The sequence below is a fragment of the Borostomias antarcticus genome, assembly GCF_949987555.1.
Source record: "Borostomias antarcticus genome assembly, chromosome: 17".
Classification (NCBI taxonomy): Eukaryota; Metazoa; Chordata; class Actinopteri; order Stomiiformes; family Stomiidae; genus Borostomias; species Borostomias antarcticus.
Genome location: NC_140250.1, coordinates 4,091,107 through 4,111,106, shown reverse-complemented (window position 1 = coordinate 4,111,106; position 20,000 = coordinate 4,091,107). Strand labels below are relative to the sequence as shown.

The window sequence follows — 20,000 nt, the reverse complement described above, 5'->3', positions numbered from 1 at the left end:
TCTCTCAAATTCTAGTGAAAGAACAAATGTTCACATTTTCACCCCGGCAGCCGCCGGTAGCTAAAGGGGTTAATCCTGTTTTCCCATACCCACTCTCTCTCTCTCTCTCTCTCTCTCTCTCTCTCTCTCTCTCTCTCTCTCTCACACACACACACACACACAGACCAAACACACACCACAGACCAGCTTGCCTCAGCTCTTGCGAGACTGCAGCAGATGGCATCTGTTCAAAAACAACTCGCCACCAGGCCGACTCGGCGGGCGCAAAGAGGTGCTATTGATCATGGGAGAGACGCGCCGCTGGAATTGATCACTCCTCCTCCTCCGCATCCCCACGGCATGCTGGGAAAATGACGCACAGGAACAAGAAACAGGGAGGGAGAGAGAGAGAAAGAGAGGGATAGAGAGGGAGAGAGAGGGAGAGAGAGGGAGAGAGGAAGAGATGGAGAGAGAGGGAGAAAGAGAGAGGGAGAGAGAAAGAGGTGGAGAGAAAGAGAGGGAGAGAAAGAGATCTAGAGAAAGAGAGGGAGAGAGGGAGAGAAAGAGATCTAGAGAGAGAGAGGGAGAAAGAGAGAGGGAGAGAGAGGGAGAGAGAAAGATATGGAGAGAGAGAGGGAGAGAGAGAAAGACAGATTGAGAGAGAGGGGGGGGCAGGCATTATTAGTGTTGCAGTTTTTTTTTGGTCAACCACTTCAAAGAAGTTCGCAATATGTACAACACCAACGTTGTTAACACATTTGATGAAGTTGACAAAAACATAGGCCTTTAGAAGAAAAAAAACACATCTTCATACATTTTTCTTCGAAATTTCGTGAAACGTGACCCTTATTGGATGCGGCATAACTGAAACTGATGAAAGACACGGAATAACAGTATCGATTCCGCCCTCGTGCTCCTCCCATGCCGATCCTATCAATCTGTATCTCCACAGAACCTAGCTCTTCCGGGCAGAGCAATTAGTTACAATTACTGAAGCTTACATGAAAATTGATTAAAGGAACCGTTCTAGCCGGCCGTCTCCGGTGCGCCCCGCTCTCGAAAGTCTCCAGAAACTTCCGAAGCCCTCCTGCGATTCCCCGCTCATTTGCGTCCCACGCGTCCCGAGACCTGATGAGTTCGGCGCGGACGAGAAAGCGCTTAGTCGTGGCGCTTCCCCAGACGCTTTTATTCACAGTGTTCTTTACCCCCCGAACGCCAAGCGTTCCTCTGTAATGAGACTTGAATGGATCGGACTCTTCTTCCGAAAAACCCATTCTGCCGGGGGTTGGCTGGCGGAGTATGGACAGGCAATCATATGTGCTAGCCTTGGACCGCTCATGTGTGAAATGTGTGAATCACGGAGCGGTCCGCGTGTGTGTGTGTGCGGACGCGCGCGTGTCTTTGCGTGTTAGTGTGTGTGCATCCATGTGTGTGCGACCTTAGATCAAGTGGTGTCTCACTACCCTAGGCAGTGAACAGAACCCCCCCTCCCCCCTCGCCCAGGGTGGCGTGAGCACCGTAGCCCGTAGACGACACAGCACTTCCCGTTTCAATTTCCACATCCTCCCGTTCAACCTCTTTCTTTGGTATAAGGCCGGCTGGATAATTGCATCTAATTGGATTTAGCAGTTGGCCGACCTTGTGGTCAGACTATCCTGTCTCGACAATAGAAGGCTAGAGAGAGAGAGGGAGAGAGAGAGAGGGAGGGAGAGAGAGAGAGAGAGAGAGAGAGAGAGAGAGGGGGCCGGCCTGCTATCATACACAGGGCCCGGGGTTTATAGCAAGCTCAACTGCTTTTGACTCACACTGGCGAGGTCTCTCACTCATTTGAAATGCATACACACGCGCACACACACACACACACACACACACGCGCATTCACAGGCTAGTCACAGTCCATACCGACAAGCAAATGTTTTTTTTACCATGTGTCTGGACTGAAAGTGAACTGAAGTGTGAACTGGAGCACATGTAGCCTGTTCTGGCCGTGCTGTGTGACGCCTGTGATTGGAACCGTTACGTTTGACCTAGACGGAGAAGCAAACAGACATTCTAATGGGCCGTCCGGCGCCGTCTTTTCATTACTGCTCCTCCGGTGGTGGTTAACGGGTGTGACCCCCCTCCCAACACACACCACACACATACCCAAAAAAGCCAGGGCGTGGATCTCTCTCTCTCTCTCTCTCCCTCTCCCTTCCGCTCTGAGCTGCTTTCCCACCGTGATAAGATCCAGCATTGGGCGTCGCCGTGCCCCGTGTCGAGACCGAAGATGACGCGGGTGCCACTGGCGGGCGCACACTCCCCTCCCACGGCGGAGGCGGGACGTGCCAGAGGGATAGCACCCCGACCCTGATGCTCCTGTTACCCGACATACTGCTACTGCTACTGCATACTGCTACTGCTACTGCTACTGCTACTATACTGCTACTGCTACTGCTACTGCTACTGCATACTGCTACTGCTACTACTACTGCTACTGCATACTGCTACTGCTACTACTACTGCTACTGCATACTGCTACTGCTACTTCTACTGCTACTACTACTGCTACTGCTACTGCATACTGCTACTGCTACTACTACTGCTACTGCTACTGCTACTGCATACTGCTACTGCTACTACTACTGCATACTGCTACTGCTACTACTACTGCTACTGCATACTGCTACTGCTACTACTACTGCTACTACTACTGCTACTACTACTGCTACTGCTACTACTACTGCTACTACTACTGCTACTGCATACTGCTACTGCTACTACTACTGCTACTACTACTGCTACTGCATACTGCTACTGCTACTACTACTGCTACTGCATACTGCTACTACTACTGCTACTGCTACTACTACTGCTACTGCTACTGCATACTGCTACTGCTACTACTACTGCATACTGCTACTACTACTGCTACTACTACTGCTACTGCATACTGCTACTGCTACTACTACTGCTACTACTACTGCTACTACTACTGCTACTGCTACTACTACTGCTACTACTACTGCTACTACATACTGCTACTACTACTGCTACTACTACTGCTACTGCATACTGCTACTGCTACTACTACTGCTACTGCATACTGCTACTACTACTGCTACTGCTACTGCTACTACTACTGCTACTGCATACTGCTACTGCTACTACTACTGCATACTGCTACTGCTACTGTCGGAGGCCAAGCCAGTAGCCTGGCGGTGGTGGTGCTGGCGTATGTGTGAGAGAGAGAGGGGGGGGGGGGGAGAGAGACAGAAAGGGGGAGAGAGAGCGAGAGATAGAGGGGGGGGGGAAGAGAAAGAGAAAGAGAGAGGTGGGGGAGAGAGAGAGAGGGGGGGAGAGAAAGATAGAGGGGAGGGGGGGAGAGAGAGAAAGAGAGAGGGGGGGAGAGAGAGATAGCGGGGAGGAGAGACAGGGCGGGGGGAGAGAAAGACAGAGAGGGGGGAGAGAGAGATAGAGGGGAGGGAGAGGGGAAGAGAGAGAGAGAAAGAGAGAGAGGTGGGGGAGAGAGAGAGAGAGAAAGAGAGAGAGGGGTGAGAGAGAGAGAGAGAGAGAGAGAGAGAGAGAGAGAATCTATCTGCACTCCCATGGGGGTCGGTACGATACATCACACACCGCCCAATCAAGCGAGCAGGCGCGCGCAAACACACACACTCGCGTCGAGTGTGTGGATAGACGCAGCGCCTGTGGCGGCCTCTTCTCCGCCCCCGCCCCGGCCTCTAGGGGCTTTCCCAGGACGGGCTGCCGTCTTCGGACAGGAGAGAGAGACGGGTCTCGTCCCTCCGTGTTCCGTCCCACCACACGGCCGGAGATCTGAAAACCTGTCGCTCTCCGTTCCAAAGCGCTAATAGCACCAAAGTAGCTAGCTAACGGCGGCGGTCTGCTCCGCCCGCCCGGCCATGGTCTGTCTCGTTAGTCGGAGGGCGGCCCGCCGAGAAACAACGCAGCCGGTGTGGGTTTAATGGGCTGTGGGATCCCCAGCGATATGAAAAGGATTTAGGCCTGAAGGCAATTTTACCGAAAGGGGATTTATGAAGGGGCACGAGTTTATTTTATTGATCCATCCCGGCGTGGAGCCTGTCCTGGATCCCCGGACTGGGAATGTGCTGCCGAGCATCGCTCTGGGCCCAATATCATTTCGGAATCAAACGGGCTCCCTAACATAATTATTACTTGATTCTCTTATTTCATTTTTCGTATGAATCACTTTTTCAAATGCAAATCCAGCTCGGCTGTCGGTCTAGAACACTATGTATTAAGGCGATAATATGTATATATTTTTTTTTTAAAAAGGCACAATGGCAAATGTAATTGCTTGCTGAGAGAGGTGGAGAGAGGGGGGGAGAGGGGAGAGAGGGGAGAGAGGAGGGAGAGAGAGGGGAGAGAGATGGAGATGGGGGGGAGGGGAGAGAGAGATGGGGGCGGGGAGAGGTGGAGAGAGGGGGAGAGAGGGGGAGAGAGGGGAGAGAGAGATGGGGGGAGACAGGGGAGAGAGAGATGGGGGGGAGAGGTGGAGAGAGGGGGAGAGAGGGGAGAGAGATGGAGATGGGGGGAGAGAGGGGAGAGAGAGATGGGGGGGAGGTGGAGAGAGGAGGGAGAGAGAGGGGAGAGAGATGGAGATGGGGGGAGAGAGGGGAGAGAGAGATGGGGGGGAGGTGGAGAGAGGAGGAGAGAGGAGGGAGAGAGAGGGGAGAGAGATGGAGATGGGGGGAGAGAGGGGAGAGAGATGGAGAGAGGGGAGAGAGGGAGATGGAGAGAGGTGGAGAGAGGGGGAGGCAAAGGAAGACCAAGGCTAGAGAAGGATTTATTAAGTATAACAGTGAGGTGGAGACAAAGTGAAGCAGGATAGAGAGAACGAGGAGCCAGGATCCAATTGGAAGGGGCAGGGCGGAGGGAGGACAGAGGCCAAGAGAGACAGCTAGGCAGGGAAGAGAGAGAGAGAGAGAGAAAGAGAGGAGGGGAATGGAGACACGCAGCTAGGCAGGCAAAAGAGAGAGACGCAAGAGAGCCGAGGCGAGGGGAGAGACGACGGTTCGCAGCCGCGCCAACCACGTCTGTCGTCATGGCAGGGGAGGCACGGGAGCCTGTTGCCATGCCAACGCGCAGGGGCGAGCCTCGGCGTTTCGGCAGAGGACCCCGGAGCGCCGTGACTGCCGGGAAAAACGGGAGTGTTTCGATTTCGACCACGCCGCCGGGAGAAAATCGACAGGCCTCTGACCTCCGACCCCGTTCGGCCCCGCTGCCCTGTCGTCTGGGCTCTTGACCGCGGTCCGTCTCTTTCTGTGGAATATGGCTGACATCTCAAGGTGATGTGTTCCACATTGACGGCCGACATTATTAATGAACGGCAATAAAAATGCTTTAGTAGGCTTCAGGCAGCTCTGACCGCACGGTAGAGGAAGACACACACACACACACACACACACACACACATACAGGAGAGCGCACCCACATGAGCACACACACATACAGGAGTGTGCACCCACATTTGCACACACACACACACACACAGACACAGACACACACACACACACACGCACACACGAGTGTGCGCACATCTGCCCACGCACACACACACACACTTGTACAGCCCGACACACACAAACAGCGTTGGTGTTTTCTAGCATCGACCCCTATCAGGCTGTATGGAGTCGGAGGTTTGGCCGGGCGCCAGCGGCGGCGGCTGCTCTCTTCCTGGGACCCCGTCAGACGTGAAATACGCTTCCTTACAGAAGCCACTTCTCTATTTCACAGCAGACTGGCCGCCATCCCGCACGCCGTGTTTTAACATTGTTGAAATATTTGTTTACAAGGTTCAGTGCCGTTTAATTTTCTTGCCATCAACTCACCCTCTTCCCCCCCCCTCTCTCTCTCTCTCTCTCTCTCCCTATCTCTCCTTCTCTCTCTCCCTCTCTTTCTCTCTCTGGAGTCGTCGTGTGAACATGCGAGAGGATTGAGTGTTTTTTGTCAGTGCCTGGTGTTTGCTCAGTCTGTCGTATTAGAGGCTAGCGCCGCGCAGATAAAGACGAGGGCGGCGCATGGCGTTCACCACGCACAAAACACAGTGTTCTGTCTCCAACAATGGCGGCGGGGAACGGCTCGACTCCTGACAAAGCGCCACGATTGCACCACACACCTGAGTCTGAATCTGAACAAAGGTAAATGGTAAATGACTATGCTGTGACTAGTCGCGTCGTCAAATACCCCTGGAACTCTTATGCGACAACAAGGTACAATTGTACAATGGAACAGTACAGACCGTGAAAAAAAGACAAATCGAAATGTGCGTTTGCACAACAATGCCAACGATACACATGATCAAATCAAACTATAATAATCCTATAGTAACAACAGTAGCACATCACGCCATAACCTCTCATGTTCAAAGCCTCGGAGGTGTGAGTCAATACATCTTCAACAGCTTGGCTGGTCTTTGTTTGCTGTCATGTCTTTGTTTGCTGTCCTGACAAACGTCTGTCCTTTCCTCGCACGCCGACGACAAAACCCCTCCCGACATCGCCGAGCACAAATACAGAGCACAAATTCACCATTAGTGAAACCATTAGTATTTTGCAGGTACAATACAGCCGGTTGACCCACCACAGTGTTGATGGATTCTATTGTAGAATAGGGCTGGGTATCGATTCGAATTTCAAGAATCGATTCGATTCCGATTCACAAGGTTCAGAATCGATTATCACGATTCAATTCGATTCGATTCGATTCAATATCGATTCGGTTAGTGTTACTAAAAACTTTTTTTTGTTGCTGTAACCTTAATTACATGACTGCCAAGTTATGCAACACATGAATAATGAATGAATGAATAAATTAATGAACTATTCATTCCTTCATTTATTCATTAATTCATTAAATATAAGATCGATTTGGGGATTCATGAATCAAATGATTCAGAATCGATGAATCGATTTTTTAAACTCAGCCCTACTGTTGAACACAGCGCCGTGGCATATAACGGAGCGGCACTTTCACAGTAAGCTTTCACCTGCTTTCACCATTATCTCGCCCCGACTGCCCTGTCACGGCGCGTCGGAGGTACCAGACGACCGTTCCGCGGACGCTACGGGCAGAAGCACCTGTGTGATTGTTAAATGTACGCTATGGGCGCCTATAACACTATTTATGGACATCGTTATACATTTAGAAGCTTCGGCAGCAAAGTACTTGAAAAACCACATTTCTCTCATTAATACGCAGCCCTTCCATCCACTTCTTCATTTATATGACGTATGAATAAACCACACGGGCTGCTGAACTCAAGGACCACTGGCTATGACATAGAAGAGTGGCGTGGTGGTGCAATGCTGTCGCCTCACAGCAAGATGGGTTCGGTTCCCTCTTGGGATGATGTCGGCACTGGCGATGTTCTCCCCGGGGTTGTCTTCTCAGATGGGGGTATCTCCCAGGCTTTTCTGCGCGGAGTTCTGTGCATGTTCTCCCCGTGTGCGCGAGGGTTTCCTCCCGAGAAGCCAATACGAAAAACATGCATGAGAACAGATGCTCTTCAGTCCTTGATCAAGACCCAGACTGAACACTTGGACTTGGTCCCCTGGCTGTCCCAGGAGGACGACTGCTTGGATGGGAAAATACAGAGCACAAATTCCGCCGGTGACCTGAGGTTGTGTGTGTGTGTGTGTGTGTGTGTGTGTGTGTGTGTGTTGCGCGCGGTGTCACCGCTCACATGCATGTACACTTGTGTGTGTCACACTGTGTGGTTGATTACAGACCCCTCAAGGTTGTGTAATCATCATTTATTATAATCGAAGCGCAAGCTGGAAGGGGATTGATGCGATGGTTTTAGGTGTGTTTGTACGAAGAGAGAGAGAGAGAGAGACCGGATCAGCTCCTAGCTCACACCGCCGCTCAAGAAACGTGCCCCCGGCTGGTGGTTTTAGCCTCCTTACATGTTTTGAGCGGGGAGGAGAGAGTATTCTCTTCTAGAGAGCCCACACGCACACACATGACACGGCGAATCCACACGCGGCAGGCCTCGCCTAATTAACGGAACTTTCTCCGAGTGACTCAACTTTCCCCAAAGAGCCGGGTTTAATCGAGTTGATCAAACGGAATGTGGAAGACGCATTAGTGCGCCCACGCTGTCGGAGGACATTAAGTTCTCATTACTGTACGTTGTCGCGATTACCTGCTGGGTCCCGCACCCTCCTGACACAAAGCCGGGCGCCACACACAGTCAGACTGTAGCAAATACAGGAAATACATGTAGTCGTTAGCGTTCCTCCAAAAAAAAGGCAAATAATAATACTAATAAAGGCAGATAACGCCATCAGAGAGAACGCAGTGTGAGTTCCTCGATGAAGCCAATGGGAGAGAGAATGTTATCGAAACGAAACATTAAACGCCAACTTAAACACTTTGGGCGCGGTGCTGGTGCATTAACATCTCAAAGGATCTTCTGGTTTCTGCTGGTTTCTGCTGGCGAAACGATCTTAGCTCATACTGTAGAGCTCCGCGGGGGCTGAAGGGGTCGGCTGGCACCAGCTCTGGGCTCCGAAGTGGGCCGCAACAGGCGACGGACGAGTGAATTTGGAGGGAATACGGTCTTAACGCCTGAAGGCTGCGACAAGACTGATTCTGGGCTTGTGCTTGCGACATTTTAAACTGTAACGGAAAACTAACCGACTCTCCTGCAACTACATATCATAGTCTAATTTCATATTTTCAGCTTTTTCTGTGCATATTTAGTCACATAAAAACAACCTCAAATCATCACTATGGATTCTGTCTGTGAAGTGGCACCCCGCAAGTATTGCTTAGCGATGCCTCGTCATTCTATGAGAATTTCATATTACTGTACCAGCGTTACTGTACATTAGCAGCCCAGTTTAAAACCAAAACAACACCGTTAGATTTGAAAACTGGAATTATTTATTTATTTTGAGCCATAAAGTAAGCTACATTGTTATTACCAAACGTTGTCTGGTTTTATACATTTATGTTTTTTGCGACGTCGCGTTAGAGTAGGCGTTAACGGCGCTCCTTCCACTACAGCAGTGATTCCCAAACTTTTTCAACCAGGCCCCACTTGGGTAATTGGAAATATTTTTGGGCCCCACCTAGATTGGTAGAATAAATTATAGTCTATTGTACAAACATGGCATTCCCTATACTACTAATAACAAGACTCAAAGATCAAATTTTTCCCAAAATGTAGTTTTATATTTTATTCAAAAATGAACACATTTGGCCAATGTGAAATAATTAGGCCTCAAACCCAAATAATAATAATTTAAATATATCAATCAAAATTAGCCTACTACTATTTGTACTAGCCTACAGGTTGCATCACTTTTCCTCCTCCTTTTTATATTCCTATTCCATAGCCTGCCCTACATTCCTATCAGTGACTTGTGCTTGCTTTCTGAATGTGCTCTTTATGAAAACACAACGAGCGGTTTTTCCAACTCTTTTTTTTTTTCCTCCGCGCCCCACCTGCAGTACCTCCGCGCCCCACTAGGGGGGCGCGCCCCACACTTTGGGAAACACTGCACTACAGCGAGTTTTCAGAGTGTAATGTGTATGTGAGTGAGTGTGTGTGCGTGTGTATATGGTGTGTGCAGCGTGATATGTGAGTGTGCTGCGTCCTATACAGTACATTCAGTGCATGTATCTCTCAACGGTGGAGGGGTCCGTGGGGGGGGGCATTACATTAACCCATCACTCACTTGAGATTGACCTCACGTGTCTCTTGCTGCATCTTTGTGTGTGTGGCACGTACAGAAGCTCGGGAGGTAGAGCCCGCAGTGTGACGAAGTGTCCTTGTGCCGAGACACTGAACCCCAAATTGCTCACAGCACAGTGGCACTTCTTCTTCTTCGTCGTCTTCTTCAAAAGGCAATTCAGCTGTAGCTAGGCTAAGAGGATATGAGAGGAAAAAATAAACTTTCAGCTTTTACTTTGGGCTAAACTTTGGGCTTTTAAACTTTCAGCTGGCCTAAAGGGTATGAATGGCTCTCCAAATGGCCACTCCAAATGGCCTTGAAACGGAAGCCGGTGTCAACGATTTGAAGAGGGTCTTGGTATTTTGGAGAGGCTATTTTGTCAGATGTATCCGCTGAGCGTTGCCATTACGAGAGAATGTGGAGGAGAGGGAGGAGGGGGAGGAGGGGAGGAGGTGTGGGACTAAAGTGTCTCCTGTCAAGCTGGAAGGAGAGAAATGGTGGATGTGGTGTAGAGAACACTGATCCATACACTTACAACTGTCTCCAGTCTCCAACTGGATTTGGCTCCGGATCTTTTGAACTTTGACCGGTTATGAATAGTGCTTAAGATATTTAGAACAGCGTTTCCCTTACATTGGTGTGTACAGTATTTAGGCAATCTGATTTGTAGCGGCTCTAATATAGCCAAGATGAATAGTTTTCCTTTTGAGTTTAGATGTTTAGATGCGCAAATCGTCCTTCTGAGATCAAAACTCACAGCTTGCAGGTGTCTGAGTGATACTTGGCTAGTATCGTTGTGATACTAGCCAAGTACCATTGTGCTACTAGCCAAGTTCTCCCATATCATAGATTCAACAGATGTATGATGTTTAATTATGATGAAAGATGAGCTGTAGAGATCTATACTCCCGGCCCATCTCCGGGAGTAGCCAATTATTCCACAAATGTACCGCCGACAAACGAGCCCTGCTTTAATGTAGAGAAGAAGGTAGACTAAATTAATCACCGAGTTATGTGTAGTTAATTTGAGGAAAGGTACAGTAGGAGAACACCATTTTTTTAATGCTATGTTTGATGCAGTGGAATGGGGCTACATCTACTGTACCCACAAAGCATGCACGCACACACACACACACACACACACACACACAAACAAACACGCACACAGACACACACATACAGATACACACACGCACACACAAACACTTATTAAAAGCAATATATTCCTAATTCCCCAATAACTTGTATAAGCTTAGTTAAACATCATGTATATGGAGAACCAGTTCAGACATGTCAAACATGTTTCCAACCAGCCTAGTGAAATGGACTTGACTGGAACCACGACTGGACCTCGCTGCTCTGTAAGTGAAGAGTCGTCATTAAGATTTAATGTTACACCCACTCCGCCAAAGTACAGCACCTGGCCTAGGGTCAACCGTTCCGTATGCGTTAAATCTGAAACCACTGCACCCTGAACACGCACACACACACACACACACACACACACACACACACACACACACGTATTCTAGCAGTACTGTTCCACTGGCTTCCATAGACTAGTTCCACTGGCTTCCATAGACTAGTTCCACTGGCTTTCATAGACTAGTTCCACTGGCTTTCATAGACTAGTTCCACTGGTCTCCATAGACTAGTTCCACTGGCTTCCCTAGACTAGATTAATCCACAGCGATCTGCTAGTCTTCATTAGTCGTTAGCCACTTTGGGCCGAGTCAGCGATCTTACCAGTTCTCCATTCCATTTAAGAGAGAGGAGCTAAGCACATGTTTGCCCTTTCTGATATCTGCTATGCACTACGTCAATAATTAAGAAGAGAGAGACATGAAGATCAATTCATCAGTTTCCTCCTCTTCCATCTTAATTCCCTCAGTCTCTCTCCCTTTCCTCTTCACAGACATGAATTATGAAAGCACTTTAAATTCTGCCCGAGATTCTGCAGTATATAACTTGAACTACGTTATGCATTAAACATTGGCCTAGTGAGATGCATATTATTCACCTTCCCTAAGAATTATCTTTAGACATCTTACAAATGTTTCTACAAATGTCTTAAGATATTTCAGAGGCCCTGAGCAGGGAGACACATTTCTAGTGTTTGAAGATAATCCATCACTGTCTGTAGTCATTGTTGTTAGAACTGAGTTATAGGAGATAAATATAGCACTTGTCAAGGTGTCCAAGTGTGCCTTTTCCCAAGGTGCAGTGTAAATCCAGGGCTGGTTTTCACAAAACATTTGAATGCTAAACCTTGGTACTAACTAGGGTTGTCAATAGAATGCGTTAATTCAATTAATTCATTAATTATGCAAACATTGATGTGTTATTAAACAAATATGCTAAATAATTGCATTCATCGATTTGGTCCAGCTATAGGTGGCACAGTTGCCTGATTTAACATTAGTTAAGCGACAAACTTAATTTGGACCTGAATGACCCCGTAGGCTACGTCACGCAAAAGCATATTTGCCTTCAAACAAACTCGAGGAGGCAGTAATGACTTCTAAACGGAAAGTTTACTTTAAAAAAAAAAAAAAACTTGCAGATGGGACAGTTGAGAGTGTGGTTGTTTCATCAAAGGAGTTTTAGCCTAACTTAGCATCTCAATGCTAAACATGTTAACAGCTGCCAGCCCCAGTAGCAAAGGCCTGAACTATTTTACACAAGGATATATCCATGAGATCTGGATTTCGGATGGAGCAGGTGACAATATACAAGTTGATGCTAGGTATATGAGTTGATGCTAGGTGTTGGCAATGTACCGTATGGGGAAGACACAAACGCCTCACAAACTCCAGATTGAAATTCATCAGGACAAAAACAATAGTTGAGTCTAACTGCACATGTAAAGCAGGGTGAGTAAGTTAATGGCATCGTTTCTTAGAAAATAAGCCTGTGAGAATAATCTGTTTACTACGAAGCTACGGGCTAATCGCTACTGTTCATCAAGCACCTAACATTATTAGCTTCCATCGTAGCTTTTTGTGTTGCCGTTGCTGTAAACTGATGTATTGAGGGAGGTTTGGAGTCATGTAGCTTGTTTTCTTATAACAATATGGTACAGCAGCCTGCAGGTTGGTTTTCTGTCAGTTTTAATAACCATTTTCTTCAAACTAATGTCTAATCTATGAACACAAAGCGGGACAAGCTTTGTTTGTGGGACATCAGAGGCGTAGTCTTAAGAAATCAAGCAAACTTATTGGTTATTATTCACCGCGTGAATGACCGGTCGGAAATATCTTCATTTGGGGGCTTTTGCCAGCAAAAAAAATGGATATAGGATCAATTTGCGATTAATTGAGGTGAATTAATTACCGATCAAGTCGACCTATAACCAATCAGAGCAACGGATTGTGGGTTAGTCATCGTCTATGTGACTGCTTGTCTTTTCATGGCTGCAGCATGGGTGAAAGCACAAGTTTTCCATTCGTGGAACAATACAGTTGATCTTGAATCTTGATTCATCGTACTAAGTGGGTACAGTCGTTGTATCAAACCCGCCCCGTATTTGATAAACAGTAGGGATTGGCCTGGCTAATATCTGCCGGGTGGAACTCGGTCGAATGGGAGTGTGACCAGACTGATCTGTGGAGAGGAACAGAATGTGAGCTCACATGACCAGGATGGCGAACAGGCTTAGGGACACTATGCTATCACACAGTATATAAAGAATGTAGTGTTTTTAATCTAATTTATGAGCTCTAAAAACATCTGCATATTTAAACCTGCATTCATTGCACTTATTATCGCGTTATTCTTTATAGAAATGGTTCTTCTTGTGTAGTTGTAAAAGTGTAATTTATAAACTGAGTATTGGAGTTTATCTGTAATGAGCATATTCTTGGAGCCGGCAGCAATAATTCACTGTGGCTGTATATTATGTAGCTGTACTGTCCTACTGTACGTTTAAAGTGCTAATCGAAGTTTGTTCATGGTTTTTTCTTCCCAGTGAGGTGTCTGTGTTAGGAGTGTCAGGTGGAGGATAGAGCCAGATGTTAACAGGGATCCTTGGAGGACTTAGCAGTTAAACATGCCATCACATCACCACATGTGTCCACACACACACACACTCACCCATATTGGCATGCATGCATGCACGCACGCACGTGTGCACACACACACACACACACACACACACATACACACACACACACACACACACATTTACACGCACGCACTCGTGCACACACACACACGCGCACACACACACACTAGCGTGTCCACAGAGCACACACACTCACACATACACACACGTCTGTCTGAGCTTGTGTACCTTTCCCTCTGATGAACGAGGTGGGGTGGGGGCATAATGATGATAATGATGATGACAGTCATTCCTCTTCTCCCCCCGTCCAGCGCGCTTGGTACCCTCCACCTCCTGTACCCTCGCACATCTGTTCACAGATGGGAGGGCCCAGCGCCCGAAGGACGGGGGGGGGGCGGTGAGGGGGCCGGCGCGCACAGAACCAGTACAGTAGCACACGAGTGCCGGCCTAGCTCATCCGGAAACATGCGCCGGGCCGATCCCAAAACGGCGCCATTTCCGATCCGCGCCGAACCGGACGCCGCAGAGCACTCTGGGTAAATTTTTGAAGTGCGCACACCTGGCGGATGTGGAAAGACAAGAGGAGAGAGGGGGAGGAGAGTGGACAGGGAGGGAGGGGCGGGGAGGAGGAGAGCGGACAGGGAGGGAGGGAGGGAGAAGAGGAGAGCGGACAGGGAGGGAGGGAGGGGGAGGAGGAGAGCGGACGGGGAGGGAGGGAGGGGGAGAGCGGACAGGGAGGGAGGGAGGGAGGGGGAGAGCGGACAGGGAGGGAGGGGGAGGATGAGAGAGAGGGAGGGGGAGGATGACGGGACAGATGGAGGCTGCAGCTGGCCGGCTGAGTGGCTGATTTGTGGGGGGAGGGGGGGGGGGGAGGGAGAGAGTGTGCCGGGCCGGGGAGGAGGGAGAGGGGACGGATTTCACGGACGCGCGCTTCCCTCCTAATGGCGAAATTATGACCCGTCCCCATCTGTCACTCAATCATCCCCAGCCAATCAGAGCCCCGTCCTCGTCGTGGCGCCAGGTTCCGCCAGGGCACTCCCGTCTGCACAGGGGGGAGGGTGGAGGGGGCGGGGTTGACTCAATTAGGGACATAATCAGATATTGAGATATCGAGGAAAAAAAGACAGATTCATAAGATCCGGTTTTGTTTTCATTACGCGTCCGGCGTGTGGAGAGCGATATATACTGTTTGCAGTGGCGGTAATTCGATTTGTGCCCCGGGAGTGTTGGAGGAGAGCTCCGATCCAGCTCTGGGGCTTGTTAGATGAGTGTAACTTTCAGCATGGGGATTCGCCCTGGTACTGTCGGACTGTGCTACACGGATAGTCCTTTGGGCTGCGATGGCCATCTCTCCCTCTCTCTCTCTCTCTCTCTCTCTCTCTCTCTCTTTCACTCCCTGCTCATTTTCATTGTTGGACGCTCGGAAGCTGGAAACCCGGCTTTGATCTGGCGTCTGACACCTACACCCCCCCTCTCCCCCCTCCCACAACACACACACACACACACACACATATTCTACATCACGATTTCACTCCCTCCCGCCTGCGTCCCAGCCTGTGGACCGGCCAGCTTGTCCCCAGGCTCCACGCCGACTCCGCCACGCGTCTCGGTTTGGGTCGAATGGGGGCGGTGACAGCCGCCAGCTGACGGGACCGCCTCCCGCCGCCGCGGCGCTCCCGGCCCCCCCTCACCCGCAACGCGCTTCGCCATATGGACGTTCTTCCTCCTCCTCCTCCTCCTCCTCGGTTTCCCCTTCTCCTAGCTGGCGGCGTGAGGCGGGGCGGGGACAGCGTGATTTGGGGGGGCGGGGGGGGGGGGATTGGACTGCCCTGGAACGAACCTGCCGGGAAGCGTCGGGTCGCCCCGTAGATACATAAAACGTGCCGGCTGACCCAGAGCCTCGCGAACTTAAGAGAGAGAGAGAGGGACATGGAGAATCCCACAGCGTTGGATGGACAGGAGGCGGGGCTAAAATCCCTCCCCCGTTTCGTTGGTTGATTGGTTGGTTGATGCTAGTGGCAAAGTGGGGGAGGTCAATGCACTGCCCCCTCCACACACACCTGCTCTCCACTGCTGCCAGCCGTGACTGCTGTTGCATCATGACGGGTGAGGGGGTGAGAGGGGTGATTTGCGGCTCTAGGGCTTCGTGATTGGGTGGGTGGCTGAGGCGGACGGCTCTGTCGCTTTGTGATTGGCGGGTGGTTGAAGGGGGCGGCTCCGTTGCTTTGTGATTGACGGGGTGCGAGGGTTGGTTGGTGTTGGGTGGTATTTTGGACGGTTAAGGGACGTGTGTTTGCAGTTTTGAGGCGGTTAATTGGTCTCATCACCCTGGGCAAATTAAAAGAAGAGCTTTTATCGTATTCGCAAAAAATATTTGATCCAGGTCTTATTGAAAAGTTGCACCTGCTGCTTTGGTATTGTAGTGAATGGGGGTAGGGACACCCCGAGCGGGATTCGAACTCCGGTCTCCCGTTCCTCAAGGCCACGTTACCAACGACTCCAAGAGGGCTAATGTACTTCCGCTGCCGCCAACGGCCTTTATGAGGGAGAAACGCTAAAGTATTTAACCATAAACAACATTTTGAATAACAGATGAGACTATAACAGATTGACTTTGCAACGTTTCCATCTTTCATTAGGATAAATAACGGTACGATCTATTAATATCAATTAGTCTAACTCAGCGGTGACTCGGTTGTTCAAATGAACATAGCCTTCAGAGTGCTACTGTACGTGGAGATGAGTCAAAGGCTTTGCTAATTTTTTACTACTGTACATTTGATCTGGTTTTGTGTGATCAGTGTGATGACGCACATTCTTTGCGTATCGTTATAGTCAGCCAATTATGTTATACTGTGGTCCTTGGAAACTCAGAGAGAGACATTTTCAGTGTGCTAGGCAACGTGCAAAGTACCCTAAAGTACCAGGATGTCTTGCTGGGAGGTCCACTGTCTGTGATACTGTATGTAGAATTCCAATATGGTTTGAAATATCTTACCGTAACATGTTGATGTTGAAATATTATTAATGATATATAGAATTAGGACTTATGAACTGGTGAACTTCCACTTCCAAATATTCAGTAGAACATATCTTTGGGTAACATGAGTACAGTGTACTACAGAACAGCAAATGTACTTGGTACAGTATATTTTGCCTGTTTCAAGAGGAAATGATTGGTCCATCAATATCCACTTCCTGTATTTGAGGCTCATAGGCTGCTTTCTTTGTTTTCCCTCAGCGTCTTTGAAAAGTGTGTGTAGACCATGGCGTTGTCGGACAAGGTGGTAGAGGCTGTTTATCCTTTTCTGTTGTAGCCTGATACTTTGTGCTTTACAAAAACAAAACATCGCTTGCCTCTTCAGCTTGCTGAAGAACAGAGGCTGCACATTGGCCGCCTCTAGGTTATGAGATCAACGAGATGAGATCGATTGGGTCACGTGACATAGAATTCAGGTTTACCTTTCAACTTGTAGGCTCACACGATGGGGATATTATAATGTTGTGGTCGACCGCCCAAAGCTGTACAGGTCACAGCCTCTGTTTTAAGACTCGAGTCCTACTTATGTTGTGTGTTGTGCTGATTCCTTGAGCTGTGGTTATTCTAAAGACTATTTTGTTCTTGCTTAGCTGAAGGGGGGGAGGGGGGGTAAACAATTACTTTTTTTTGATTAGCTACTTTCTGACGGTGCTAAGTATAAGCTAGTATGACAAAATGGGCTGTTGTTTGAAATGAAGGCCACCATCACGTTTGACAGTATCTAATCAGATAATAAAAGAGAGCAAAAGAGAACTTGTTTCTCAATGGTTACTTCCTGGTTAAATAACGGTTAAATAAATAAAGAATAATAATACATGGATATTTTTTCTGTCGGACTGGAATTGAGATTTCACAGATTACCTAGGCATGTACAGAGTTTTCAGTCTATCATTGACTCAATGCCACACACATGCACACACACACACATGCGCGCATGCACGCACGCACATACACACACACACACACACACACACACACACACACACATACATTGATTTGGAAACAACCAGCTATGTTTACTGATTCAAAGCGCTGGTCTGATTGAATACCTTTCTATCAGCCCCTGTATAACTGGTGAACAATTGATGCTTTAGTGTGTTGAACTCTCATTCAGATATTGGTTAATTGATGGCATTCAGGTCTGCTGTGTCTTTAATGCATCTAATTGATTAGCACAACACCATCCTTACACATTTATTCAAGCTACCAGGTTGTTTCAGAGCAATTATGGCATTGTAAACCTTTATCTGAGTGGCTGGGTAACAGAATGTCTTATGTGCCCATCTGTGTTTTGTATTATATTTGTATCTGTGTGCCTGTGAGACCTTGGATCTCGCACGTTTTTGTGGGACCCTGCATATAGGCAGGAGATAATTCAGGTGAAGCTCTTCTCTGCCAAACAGTTCCGTCTGTGTTCCATAAGTACTTCAGAGAAAAAAAAAGCATTTGTGTGAGCAATAGCCTTCGGGGGTTGCGCCAAAATGAAATGCTTTTTTTTTCTATCCCCCACACCTCACTCAAGAAGTGTTGCTTGTTTTCTGTTATCTCCTCTCCCTCTCTCTCTCTCTCTCCCTCTCTCTCTCTCTCTCTCTCTATCTCTCTCTATCTCTCTCTCTCGTTTTTTGTTACCTTTGGTTTTGAACTCTGACATCCGAGTCTGCCCCGTGGATGTCTGTCACAAACTGCAGTCCAACGTTGTGACAATGCCTTTTTTTCCTCCCGTGCCTTTTATGACCTTCTTTTTTCCTTTCTTTTCTTTTTTTGTTCTTTCCTTCAAGGTCTGGCGCACCTGACGTTAAACAACCAAGGTATGGGTTCATTCCTTTTTTGTTTGGTTTTGAAAAGAGGAACCGAAACGTACCTCCCTGTGCCCAAGCCTCCTCCTCCTCCCCCTCCTCCACCACCCCCTCGTCCACTACTCCCCCCCCCCCGACCATATTTAACCCTTATCTGTCCTAATGTCTGGCAACCCACCTTTCCTCCTCCCCCTCCCTTCTTCATCCCCTGGTCATTTTTCTCTGTTTCGGCCACACCCCCCCTCCCTCCCTCCATCTCCGCGTGTCCTCTGTGACCTCACCAATGTCCGTCACACTGTCCTGTCCTCCTGGCCCTCGTCCTGGGATCCTCACCTTTGACCTTTCCACCCCCCCGTGCTAGGACCTCCTTCCCGGGCTTCAGGTAATGCTGTTCTGCTCTAAACCTTTTTTGCTTGGGTTTGATAATGAATCAAACGTGCTGTGTGAGAATGTTTAAGGTCAAAGCGGATTGTTTTGTTAACCCTTTACCTTCTGACCGTCACAGAGGGGGGTGTGGGTGGAATGCACAGAGTCAATCACCACTCTGCAGTCATTCTCAATGTTTGGCATCTATGTTGTGTTAGGATATGATTGAAGGGTAGTTTATAAGCTTTTTATGACTGGCGAGAACCAGCACACAAATGTGATTATTCTGAGATTTGATTACTCTGTGGTATGTACAGTTTCCTATGCCTTTGAATGTACTTGTGCATTTTAAGATGATAATGTAACCAGCCCTTGCAACATATGCTTGTGGTGCGATATGACACGTGCAAACGCTTCCGATATTGTGATGCAGGGCATCTCCTGATGTGGTGACCTTTACCTGCTGTTTGTCTAGAGCCTGCCAAGCTCCCTGACCTCTGGATATGAACTTTCCCAGGAATGTGGTGGGAGAAAGAGAGAGAGAGAGAGAGAGAGAGAGAGTGAGAGAGAGAGAGAGAGAGATGGGGGATGCTCTGACCTTTAGCAGACTAGAAATCGCTCTCTAATATTGTCTGCTGTCCCTCTCCCCACACCAACCTCAGCTCTGTTACTCTCTGGGCTCCACCTAATAAATATGACTCACCCTGGCCCCCTACCCCCATGTGCATGCGTGCACACACACACACACACACACACACACACACACACACACACACACACACACACACACACACACACACACACACACACACACACACACACACATTATGAGGCTATGTCGCAGTGCACACAATTGCTCACTACTTTGACTAGTATCCAAGTATGTATCCAATTTTTTTGTAAGTGGCCATCACAGCCCAAAGGACAAACTATAGATGGAAACATACACCCAGCCACAAGCATTCATCTAAACAATCTTAACGGAAAAAAAAGCAACAAAAAACTACCTAGACAACTGGAATAGTGCACTAGCCAAATCAGGAATGTGAAAAGGC

The 20,000-nt window shown here is 48.6% G+C and overlaps 1 protein-coding gene across 1 annotated transcript in view; it reads left to right on the top strand.

The window, feature by feature from the left end:
• The window catches only part of nrxn2b (neurexin 2b), a gene marked incomplete at its 3' end in the record, with an annotated part of 537,657 nt that overhangs the window by 77,832 nt on the left and 439,825 nt on the right, over nt 1–20,000 (top strand). The window contains exon 3 of the mRNA XM_084452184.1: nt 18,562–18,591. Coding sequence (XP_084308310.1) covers nt 18,562–18,591 — 30 coding nt within the window. The remainder of the gene's footprint in view (nt 1–18,561; nt 18,592–20,000) is intronic.